This window comes from Somniosus microcephalus, chromosome 7 (assembly GCF_052327205.1).
Source record: "Somniosus microcephalus isolate GS21.2 chromosome 7, FLI_Smic_1.0, whole genome shotgun sequence".
Lineage (NCBI taxonomy): Eukaryota > Metazoa > Chordata > Chondrichthyes > Squaliformes > Somniosidae > Somniosus > Somniosus microcephalus.
The window spans coordinates 43403625-43416600 of record NC_140993.1 but is presented as its reverse complement, the minus strand read 5'-3'; the positions used below and the strand labels follow the sequence as shown (position 1 = coordinate 43416600).

Here is a 12976-nt window from a genome sequence, read left to right as displayed (position 1 = left end):
GAGATGTAGGCAAACTGATAAGAATGCCACTGCTCTAACAGGCAGCCAACTCCTTTTTTGCTTCCCTGGTTTTAATTTCAAATCTATACTAATCAAAGATGAGGAACACTCATTTCATACAACATAGAAAATGTCATTCATTTAAAATCAGTCTATTTTTCAGCAAGGACTTCCTTTGTTGAAAAATATTACAGCTTAACTTTCCTAACACAGATACTAAACTGAGAGGATATCATCATCTGACCAGGAATATCGCTGTTTTGTTGACTCTGACACTGGTCCCCAGCATTATTTATATCGACATACTGCCAGCAGTTCTACACACTCTGAAAACTCAGTAACGGCTTTATACTGAGGCTTACTATTTTAAGGGGAAGCTCAGAAAAAGTACAATCGCTTAAGAATCTTGTGATGAGACAACTGGTTCTTCTAACTCTTTGCTAAATATACTCCACATCTAATACACATTGCCTTAGATCACCTTCCCAGTAATAACTGCATTATCCTTCAGTAAATTTACAGTTAGCATGTCACACTTAATTGATCCATAATACAGATTGTCAGGCATCCAAACTGACAGCTGGCAAAAAAAAAAATCCAATACATGTTTTACATCGAATTTACAGCACAGAAACAGGCCATTCAGCCCAATGCTCCACACGAGCCTCCTCCCACTCTATTTACTTCATCTCACCCGATCAACATATCCTTCTATTCCTTTCTCCCTCATGTACTTATCTAGCTTCCCCTTAAATGTATCGATGCTATTCACCTCAACTACTCCTTGTGGTAGTCAATTTGACATTCTCACCACTATTTGAGTAAAGGGGTTTCTCCTGAATTCTTTATTGGATTTATTAGTGATTGTCTTATAATTATGGGCCCTAGTTTTAGAATGTTAAGAATCATTCCAGAAAGTTCAGAGGATGTATATTATTAAGCGTCAGACTGCCAACACCTCCAGGGAATGCGTCATTTAAAAAAAGTTTTCAATTGATTTAGGTGCACACACACATGAATAAATATATCTATATACCATATATACAAACACATGTATATTATAAAAAAGCTACCTGAATGAGAGGATACATTACTGTCGACACAACTAAGCTAAACACAATCATTTTTAAATACAAAAAACATTTCAAACAATTAACTTCTCACTCGGTCATCCCTTTCGCTGCCATTTTCTCATCTTCATTCTCCCTTTTCTGTTTTTGATATTTTAACTTTAACTAACAAAACTTAGTCTAGCATTTCAAGTCATTTTCTTTCTTTTCTAGCTTTAAGAACGGTTGCTTAATTTGTCTGAGGTGCCACCACCTATTCTGGAAGTGGGATCCATAACAAAAAATCCACTTACTGAAAAGCACGAGGGCCATTTCTTCAACTAATCAACACGCAGAACAATAAAGACTGTCAAAGTCATGTAACGGATTTGACCAAGCAAATTTTGACATGATTTTTCACTTGAGCGCTACCACAGGAAGAGTTATCTTGTCCAATGATATCAGTAGCCTGCATACACTGGAATAAACTAACCCTTACTGTGCTGCGCGGATGATTTTTTTTGTTGAAAAAAGTAACCAACTTCCTTCAAATTATCACAAGAAATAACCTTGGGTGTTCAGATGATATAAACCTATTGAGTTTTACTCGCATGGTATTCAGTGTCATTTAAATCCTTGATCAGCACCTTACAATCACTGGCAGGAATCTTTGATCCTCTATCTGTATATTTTTGAAACATGTAAAACAGGTATCACATCCAGATTTAAGAGGAAATACATGCAAACCGAACACACCATTGACATCTCCACTTCACACCATTTTTATTGCCCTTCCAGTTATTTAAAGATAGATCTTTACAACATTTGCCCTTACATTAAATTCATTTCTTTAACCCTGCAAAACATTTCACCTGCCCTTTAATCTCACATGTATTTCCATGTGACATACCTCTCTTCTCAAAATGCAGTGGACCATTACAATGACAAAGCCTTCCAAAGAGTCAAAGACAGCAAAGAGGATCTGAAAGAGGGCTGATCTTCGATCTGTGATGGCCAACACTGCAGACATCCAGGTCAGCGCTAAAAGCGGCAGAACAACACAAGAGCTCCAAAGAGATGCCCTATAAAAGGGAGAAAAAAAAGATGTTAGGGAGAAAATGTGAAATGGCTTCTGTAAGTACCAGGTCAATTATACTATTCATAAAACGACTTCAAATACGATAAAGCAGAAGTGCCAAACAATTATTATTACAATGTAATTACAATCCCCAATATAGTTAGGTATTACTGAGGATCAGGTGGTTCCCTAAGTATAAAAAGAAAGTGAAAAAGCTACTCAGACTTGCAACAAGTATCTGTAGTTTCATTTCAGCTAACAGAAACAACTTTACAGCTCTTCCTAGCCAAAGTTCCATTTCAATAAATTGATCATCTGTGAGAATGCCCATTTGTCCTATGACTATATTTCCTAATGCAATATTCTGCATTCTATGCTGAAAATACTAATGGTTATCACAATAACTGGTCCAATAACATCTACAGCTTCATAAAGCAGTTCAATCATCTTGCACTCAATACACTTAAAAATACATTTTGAATAACTGGAGGATATATCATTACCAGCAGTGAGATGTGATATATATAATGAAAGGACATGGGAGGAGATTTGATCTATCAAATCCATTCCTTCCATACGCAACTTGCTCAGTTGCAAACTTATTTAATCTCCTGAGGAAATGTTCCGTGAAGATTTTCCCTGCTCCTTCCTAAAGTGATCAAATGAAATTTCAACATATCTCTGTAACTCTCATAACCTACACTATTTTGTTCCACCCAATCACTTTCTATAGAAACATGTGTGTATTTTTGGTCATAGTTTGAGTATTCTGAACAGTTCTAGGTAACCCATTAAAGGAAGGATATAAAGGCAATTGAGAAGTTGCAGCATAGATTCACTAGAATGTTACAATTACATAGAATGTACAGCACAGAAACAGGCCATGCGGCCCAACTGGTCTATGCTGCTGTTTATGCTCCACACAAGCCACCTCCCACCCTACTTCTTCTAGCCCTATCATATCCTTCTATTCCATTCTCCTTCATGTGGTTCACTAGCTTCCCCTTAAATGCATCTATGCTATTTACCTCAGCTACGCCTTGTGGTTGCGCGTTCCACATTCTAACCACTCTCTAAGTAAAGAGTTTTCTCCTGAGTTTCCTATTGGATATATGAGTGCCTATCTTATTTTTATGGCCCCTAATTTTGATCTCCCCACCAAGTGGAAATATCTTCTCTGCATCTACCCTATCAAACCCTTTCATAATCAAGACCTCTATCAGGTTACCCCTCAGCCTTCTCTTTTCTAGAGAAAGAGCCCCAGCCTGTTCAATCATTTCTGATACGTAAAACTTCTCAGTTCTGATATCCTTGTAAATCCTTTTTGTGCTTTCTCCAGTGCTTCTATATCCTTTTTATGATATGGAGACCAGAACTGTATACAGTACTCCATGTGGTCTTACTATACTATACTAGTTTAACAGCAACTTCTCTGCTTTTCAATGTTATCACTCTAGAAATGAACCTCTGCTTTGTTTGCTTTTACACTTGTATCCCTACTTTTAGTGTTTTGTATATCTGTACCCCTAGATCCCTTTGGAGTATGTAGCCTCCTCATTCTTCCTGCCAAAATGCACCATTTCACATTAATCTATATTGAAATTCATTTTTGAATTACATGCCATTCTGCAAGTTTATTTATGTCTTCTTGTATTTTGTCGCAGTATTAATTCTACCGCCGAATTGGTGACATCCGTAAATTTTGAAATTGTACTTCCGATTTCCGAGTCCAAATTGTTTATGTAAATGGTGAACAGCAGTGGTCCCAGCACCGATCGTTGTGGAACACTACTACCCACCTTTTGCCAGTCTGAGTCATTTCCCTTAACACCTACTCTGTTTTCTGTTTTGTTGCCAGCTTGCTATCCATTCAGCTACTTGTCCCCTGACTCCACATGATGAGGCGTTACAGTTAAAAGGAGACATTAGGGAGTTTTCCACAGGAGCGGAGGTCAAGGTGTAACTTAATAGATCTTCAAAATTATGATGGGTTATGATAACACAAACAGTGATAGACTTTTTGCACTGGTTGCCAAGAAGATAACAAGAGTGCACACATAAGGTAATCAAAAATAATTAGAGATATTAGAAATGTGGAATTTTGCCATAAACTCTTTTTGGAGTAAAGTCTATAAATCTGTTTTACTTGAAAAATAAAATGTTAAAGGGTATGGGGCAGGAGACTGGAAATAGATTAGTTGGAGTATGTGGAGAAAAACACAGGCACGGACTTGATGGGCTGAATGGCCTTTTGCTCATCTTTAACATTCAATGATTTCCATGGTCTCAGATCTACAGAAACCAACATATTCCTTTGTGTTTTTGATCATTTCTATCCATATTTACCGGCACAACCTTTATTGTTATGCATGCCCTTATAAGCTAAGAGTACAATTGAAATAGATAACTGATTTCTTCCATGTTTTTATAATATACCTGAAATTGGACAATAAATCCTGAAAATATAAATGACTGTATTTCTGTTTTATTGCAGGGATGTGGACATCTGAAGACTGCTATATTAACTGCTTGTACAAATAATAATTTCTGAAAGGCATGTTAAAAGTTTAATTTACTAGACTTCAGGTGCTAATATCCTCAGAGTTCAATTTAATAAAATTGCTATTTTTTTTAAGGATCGGCAAGTCCTGATCAGCACAACTGAACATTCAATTAGAATTTAGATGTGTGGTGACAGAATAGTAGAATAGTAATTTGTTGTACTAGACGCAAAGCCGTTTGGGCGTCCGTTGCCCCCTTATCGCTCAAACTGGCACATGTTAGTACAATGTCAAAGATGTTTCATAATCTTGTGTTTACAGATTATGTCAAAACACAAGAAATCACAGATCAACCCATTTCTCAAAACGAAAGTCTTGCATTTATATAGTGCCTTTCATGACTTCAGGTCGTCCCAAAGTGCTTTACAGCCAATAAAATACCATTGAAATGTAGTCACGGTTGTAGTGTAGGAAATGCGACAGCAAGGTCCCACAAACAGCAATGTGATAATGACCTGTTATTCTGTTTTTAGTAAAGTTGGTTGAGGGATAAACATTGGCCAGGATATCGGGAAGAACGCCCCTGGCTTTTCTTCGAATAGTGCCATGGGATCTTTCACGACCACCAGGGAGGGCAACATCTCATCTGAAAGACGGCATCTCATTAATGACAGCACTCTAAAAACATCAGCCTCGATTTGGTGCTCAAGTCTCTGGAGTGGGGCTTGAATCCACAATCTTCTGATTCAGAGGCGAGTGTGCTACCAACTGAGCCACGACTGTACTTAAGCTTTTTAGGTGTCAGCACGTAATCTAGGCTGATACGTTAGTGTAGTGTTGCAATGTTAGAGGCGTTGCCTTTCGGATGACATGTTAATCCAAGGCCCTGCCTGCTCGCTCTGAGGTGGATGTAAAAAAATCCCATGGCACTTTTTGAAGAAGGTTAATATTTATCCCTCAATCAACATTACTGAACAGATTATGTGGCCATTTATCTCACTGCAGTTTATGGGATCTTGCTGTGTGCAAATTTCATGTCACACTTCCCTACATCAGAGTGAATATACATCAAAAAGTATTTCATTGGCTGTGAAGTGCTTTGAGACATCCTGAAGTTAGGACACTATATAAATGCAAATTATTTTTCTTCCAGAGACCATCTAAATAATACCCAATCATGGACTCTACCCCACCTAATTGTTCGCCTAAGAGAAAGTTCAGCTAAATAGCTACTAATTCCCTAAGATTGTCAGGTAAAGCTCTGAAATAGCATCCATTTCCTATAAATATTCACGGTATTAATTAAAAGTACTTTGTCCTTGAATGTTAATTAGAAAGTGTCTACTATGGTGTTTAAAAATTGGAGTAAAAGAATTAATATACTGAACACCGAGTTGGCTAATACAGTCAAAGAATATAATGGCCCAGATTCTGCCGGAGCGGGGCATCTCATGGCATGCCCCGTTATTTAGGCTTGTTTGTGCACGTTTAGGTTTTTAAATTTTTTGCCCATAAGGTTGCTGGAAGTATGAGCTGATAATGGCGCAGAGAATGCAACAGGGCATTTGGGACCTTGGTGAACAACAGGACAAACAGTTCATCTCCTTACCAATGAGATTAAAGGATTGAGAAATAAACACAGGAAGGACTGAGAAGGAGGGTGAATTAGAGTCGGCCAATTCAATTTCAAGTCATGTAAAGAAAGAGAAATGAAGAGAGGGAAAGAAAGACTGGATTGAGAAACAGGAAACAGAAAGGAAGATGTGTATTTTTTTTAAATTTGACATTTTTATAATCTCCAACAACAATTCATTACCTGAAGGAATGAGACTCCACATTTTTAATTGTTCACTATCTGGCCAAGAGAGGTTGATTGGTAGTCATTAATAATTATTACATCGTCAAAAGGGTATTTATGCTGCCAATTACTAGACTTAACTTTCTGTGGCAAGATTAATGGACAATTAATGCAGCAACATCGCGAAAATCACAAGGAGGTTAAGGGCGAGATGCTGTTTTCGCAAAGCAAATCGACCAGCAACTTGCGGCAATTCACACTCCACTTTGTATCTCTACCGCACCACAAGTTGCTGGCCAATTTGTACATTAGTAACAGCGCATGAATTTTTCAGCAAGTTCTGGGCCAATTACAAATTCGATAGCAGTGCCAAAGTACAGGGGAACAAAAATCAAATGCGGGGGGGGAGGGTTGTATCCTGTTAAGATGCACTTACCCAGGATCTCTATTATTAACCTCCATCAAAGAGGGTCAAGAACAAATCATTTAATCTTAACACCACTGCCATGAGGGAACCTGCCTTGTCCCACAGGTTGCAAATAGTGGCACAAGTTGCCAAGTCCAGGGAAAGGTGGTTGCCGGGTGTGTTTCTAGCACAGAAATGTGCAAGAAGTAGCCTCCTTTGCAAAGGGCTGCACTGGCATTATTTTTGTAATAACAACTTTTTTCTTCAGTACTGGCCTGGTCCCCTTGGCGGGCCCGACTTGAAGACCTACACTTGGGTCCCTTTGAGAGCCAGGGACATGGAACCTCCCAGCGTAGAAGCCCCGACATGGAACCTCCCAGTGTAGAAGCCCCTGCTCTCAGGTCCGCTCCCTCCTATACCTTGTTTGGCATGGAGGGAGCATTTGGAGGTTTAAACGCCAACAAAGGTCTCAGGAAACTCCTGACTTTAGGCCGGGACCTGGCATAATGGGGTCCCACCAGAGTTACATATGCCGGAAGGGCCATACATTATCAGCGCACTGGTATTTTCAAAAGGTAAAGCTCCTCTTTATTGAGGAAAAACTCCTCTCATGCTGACAGAACCTTAAACAGGGCTGCTGGAAGATTTGGTATAAACTGGGAATGCAGGCACATGGGACCACTATTTGCAGCCTGTGGGACAAGGCAGATTCCCTCGTGGCAGTGGTGTTAAGATTAAATGATTTGTTCTTGACCCCTTTGATGGAGGTTAATACAAGATCAGAAAGGACCACTGCAGTCCAATTATAGGAATGTAGTAACAGACTTGGTTGTAATGAAGTTTGATTGTATTTTATTTTCAAAGGAATTTGATCCGAGTCTATTTGACGCCTTCTCCGTGAACCCTCTTGATTTCTTCATCAATAAGTCCTATTATTTTCCAGACTGGTAGGTTATATTTTCTTGGCATATCAATCTATTAATACTAGCAAATTGCAAAGATCTTAAAGAACTATCAAAAGTCTTGACAGAGAATGAGAAGAAGGTTGTTCACGTACTGCCTGGTTCAGCTGTCATCACAAAATATGCAGTAACTGCATATGACAGCAAGTCCAATGATAGCTGTAATGGTCTTTGTGTGCATGCCCAGCTGTAACTCAGTTTGATAAGTGTACATATAGACACATTATACAGCTACTCAATCAAAAAAGCTGTGACAGGCATTTTTCCATGAAGACAATGTTCCGTTGACCTGCATGGCAACAAATTATATTTGACGGACTTCTAGAAAAGAATTTATACCAAAAGTTGTCAAGCTGTCTGTGCAGCCTACATCTGACAAATTGGTCCCCTTGTTTTAGTTTTGCACAACTAAGGAAAGTTTGTTCATGGGGCTCTTATGACTGCCTAGGTCATATGCCCTATAAACAACATCAACGTTTCTTTGCTGTTCAACATAAGAATTTATGGGAAATGGAACGCGTCATTAAGTCTAATTAGACCACTGATTATTTATGTACATCAACCTAACTAATCTGTCTTTTCATCATATCCCTCAATCCTATCTCTTTCCAGAAACATATCTAGTTGCCACTTCAACCTATTTATGTTATTCATTTTACTGGCTTTCCTCAATTGCTTGCTCCACAAGTCTATTATCCTTTGTTCAAAAAACTTCTGCCCGGCTTCCCTTCTTACCGTTAACTTCCTGATTTTAATTTGTGTCTCATACTATGGGAGCCCTTGGCCGTGGTAAACAATTTATTAGGATCAGCTTTCCCTTCAAAATCTTGTAACTTGTTGATTGTAAATCTCAAATTGCTTCAGTATTAAAACTAAGTGGCATGAAACGGTGAAGTATGCCCAGAGGCATCAAAATTATTTGGCTGCCGTTTAACCATATATTATTAAAGCTAACATTCACTGAGCTATTCACTGGCAGATACACAAAGGATGGAAGGTTTTTTTTGTACATTTGCTGCATACTGAACCAGCCGGATCTTTATTCATGATCCAAAGTGACATTCTCGTAGTCATGTTTGAATTCAGCAACTGTGATTTGCAAGAGAAATGAGTAGTGGTACTCCTGTGAATATCTGAAAGATCACTCAACTAATGATGGATATTTCCCTTGCTGTAATTTCAAGAGGTTTGTGTGGCGAAAAGGGAGACTTCCTCTGTGGGCTACTCGGAGTCAAATTTAAACACGTTTATAAAGAATTTTGCTTCAAGTAAGTGGAACTCTTGCGTCTAGATAGTTTATATCCAGACTGTGATTTCACAGCTGAAACCACATGTCGTGGTCTGATGTGGTCGTTACACTTATGCTTTATTGTGGGGATAAAAATGCTTAAATGGAAAAGGGGGACAATTAAATAATGGACTTATAAAAGTTAAGATTAGTTGTAATTCAGGGGCCAAGTTATGGCTAGGTAAAGAAAATCACTTGTGGAAAAGCAAAGTGCGGTGTGGGTCACAAAATGTTTAAGAACCAAGATTTAGTCTGCTTCACTACCACAAAGAGGAGTTCATAAGAAGTTGTAATGCAACATTTTGGTCATTTAATCCTTTGTGGAAATGAGAATGCATTGTTCTCAGCGAGATTGACTTACTCTGGGCTGAACTGTCAGATCAACACTTGCTGCATTGAGCCATTTTTTGCCCACACCCCCATTTGACGGATGTAAATTCCATCCTACCTGGCCAGAACACGACTTCTTCGCAGATTTAAGGGAGCAGATTCGAGGCCAGATGCTTTACCACTGGCAAATCACTTAGACTAATCTATTTTGGCAGTGACTGATATGGATTAAATCTTGTTCAACCATTACATGCAAGATTGGAAACAGTTAAAAATGTGCACACATATTGATGAGCCTGCTTTTGTTGAACTAGGGTTAGAGAGTGATGTACTATTGCACATAACTCAAAAAAGTATCAAGGCCCTAGATATCTTTCTGTATTATGCAATAACCTTATCAGATATTGACAAAGCATGATGTGATCTCTTGCACATTCAGAAACATTTTTTGGGGGAAGGCAGCCCTTCCCAACATATCTCCCCCAACTGGAGAAAGCTACGATTTTGATAAGGTTAATTTAAGCCTCTTCGTACAAGGACGACTCCTGCTCCTCAATTTGTGACTTGCAAGTGCTCAGCTTCACAATGTGCTCAGGGGTCACGTAGCTGCAAAATTAATGAGTTTCTGTGCACAGATCCTTGTATCTACATGGAAGGAAAGCTCTGTCAGAATCCATTCAAGCAAGCAACTCGACTGTCAGATAACTCTGATGATGACACTGAATAGCGACACGGAACAATATATCAGATGTGATATGAAGCCCAATTTAGGAAATGGTGTAAATGGGGCCATGTGCAAAAAGTGATTACATTTCTAGTAATGCAAATAATTTGGCATATATATGTGTTTGTTTAAAGAGGAAATTTTACTAGGAACTTGTGAAAAATGGCCCTAACCCACAGGGATTGTCCAGATCGCCTGCCATGACTTCAGCTGGAGATTGGCAGAAACCTCGGGAAAACCACATGAACAGCTTCTTTCAGCCACTTCTCTGGGCGGCAGGAAATCTGGACAATTCGTGCAGAAATTCAGCGTAATTGTATTTTCTATATGTGGGAAGTGCCCTACCTATGGATCTTTCAGTTGTAATAAACAAATTATGTCAACTGAGCATTTTGCTTCCTAACGACTATCAGATTACAACAATATATTACAAAATGGAGATCTGGGTCTAAATTCATTATCGCTGCACTCATTGTGGAGCATAAAATGGGCACAACGATAACCAATTTAGCAGGGCAGAGGCCTGCGCCTGAACTGCATGGGCGTTCAGGCCTCTGTTAAATTGGTCAGGGTCTTCTTTTAGGTGGACCTAGCACAATAAAAATCGGGAGAGATATAAAACAGGCTGCCGATTCGCCATCACCTGTTTTACACATCGCAGGGTCAGGATCTACCCTATCAGGTGCAACTCATACAGAAACAACTCTTACTTATTTGAACAAGTCCCATCTTGGAAAATCAGTTCTTGTATTTCACCCAACACCAGTTTCACCCTTCACCTCCTATATTTAGTACTGATCAAATTGACAAGATGTCAGTACTGGGGAATATGCACCCCTTGTCAACATCAAACGCTACCGGGAAATATACCGTAACCTCAACAGAACTGGTTAGGCCTCAGCCAGTGTAGTGTGTCCAATTCTGGGCACCACACTTTTGGATGGATGTCAAGGCTTTGGAGAGGGTGCAGAGAAGATTTACTAGAATGGAACCAGGGATGAGGGACTTTAGTTATGTGGAGAGACTAGAGAAGCTGGGATTGTTCTCCTTAGGGCAGAGCAGGTTATGGGGAGATTTAATAGAGGTGTTCAAAATTATGAAGGTTTTGACAGAGTAGAGAAGGAAAAACTGTTTCCACTGGCAGGAGGGTCGGTACCCAGAGGACACAGATTTAACATAATTGGCAAAAGAACCAGAGGTGCGATGCAGAGAAAAAGAGTTGTTATCATCTGGAATGTCCCACCTAAAATGTTGATGGATGTTGCCTTGTTGGTGGTATGTGTGTGTTGTGGAACTAGAATTGCGACTACCTGAAAAAGTTTCATGTTGAGCTGTTTACAGCTAGCAGAGATAGATGTCTTTAATTCCATCACTCTTAAAGAACAATAACTGCACCACCTAGTACCCAACCACCAATTCTGTCAACGCCAGGAAAAACAGGAGCGAGCATGCTGCAGATAATTGTGGCTGTACAGCCTGGATGCTCCCGCCCACCCCCACCCAAACTTTGCTATGGTGCTCTATTGAATTGACTGTCCATTGACTGACACTGCCAGCAGACTTAAGTTACTGCGAATCAAGGTTCAACTAACATGAAAAGACAGACCAAAAAAAAGACCGGATTCCATTGAGCCTGTCCCATTCAGCCAAGTTGCAGCTAAGCAACATAACCCCACCCCAATATGCTGCACCTACTATCAGCCATGTAATGTCTTGTTAGAGGCAAAAAGAAATCTCCTAGGCCAATGTGGGGAAAAATAATTCTGGGAAAATCCTCGCCAACCCCCGAAAGCAATCAGAACCAAGTTCCAGAGTAAGAATGGCGATGGGGTACATCATGTTACCTTCTGTATATAGTGATATCAGCCTGCTGCAGAAACTTGTCCAGTTCCCTTTTGAATGTTTGGAGTGCATCTAAATCCACTGCACAAGCCAGCAACCTCTTCCAAAGTTGAATACCTAGTCTAGAAACCCTTAACTAACATGATATGCTTTTCAGTATTAAAGAGGCCCAACTCCCTAATCTAAAAACTTATTGTGATAGATTAGGGATTCTAAACTAGGTATTGATCTAGTGGCCCGACTCTGAACCAGTTCTAGGGCCTCAATGTGAAGGGATCAGAACAGGAAGCAGTATTCTAGATAGGGCCTAAACAAGGTCTTGTGTAGGGACTATAGTGCTCTTGGTTTTGTACTGTATCATCCTAGCTTTACATCCTAATACCCTATTTGCTTTCACTATAGCTACTGACACTGGCCATGGACCTTTAGAGACTCATCCAGGTCTCTTTCCATTTCAACAGACTTTAGTTCGGAGCCCAGCACATACTTGGCATCAGCTCTAACAACATGCATCATGCTCTATTTATTAACATTCAATGTAATCAGACAGATGCAGGCCCATTACCATGGAAGGCAAGCCTACTATGGTCTCTAGCATTGGACTCAATTATTGTTGCAAAGGTCCTATGTAAAGTTGCAGAACCCCACAGGTGCTGTCCATTTTTTAAGGTGTATGTATAGATCCCACATCAAAGCAGCCTGCAGTCCCTTTGGGGAGATCTGAGACAGTGGGGGGGAAAGGAATACTTGTCATGAAGTCTCTGTTGAACTGGACAGATACACGTAGTCTTCCTTCTCCATTCACAGAGTGCCAACCTGCTGCAAAGGTTTATTAGCTGCCCTTTAAAAGGAAAATGGCAGAGACATAAACAAATATAGGTTTATGCTGCAGGCTGTTTGTTCCGAGTCTACATTTAGATTTTCTGTGCATATAGAGGTTAGGGCCTACGGAGGTGATTTATAGCGAAATGTTACAGTCCTTTTTAATCAACTCCAGA

General features: G+C 39.7%; 1 protein-coding gene across 8 annotated transcripts in view; it reads right to left on the bottom strand.

The window, feature by feature from the left end:
* Positions 1 to 12976, bottom strand: part of adgrb1a (adhesion G protein-coupled receptor B1a) — a 658584-nt gene that overhangs the window by 54499 nt on the left and 591109 nt on the right. For all 8 annotated transcript variants that reach the window (XM_085992449.1, XM_085992450.1, XM_085992451.1 and 5 more), the window contains one exon: positions 1960 to 2131. In XM_085992449.1, coding sequence (XP_085848575.1) covers positions 1960 to 2131 — 172 coding nt within the window. The remainder of the gene's footprint in view (positions 1 to 1959; positions 2132 to 12976) is intronic.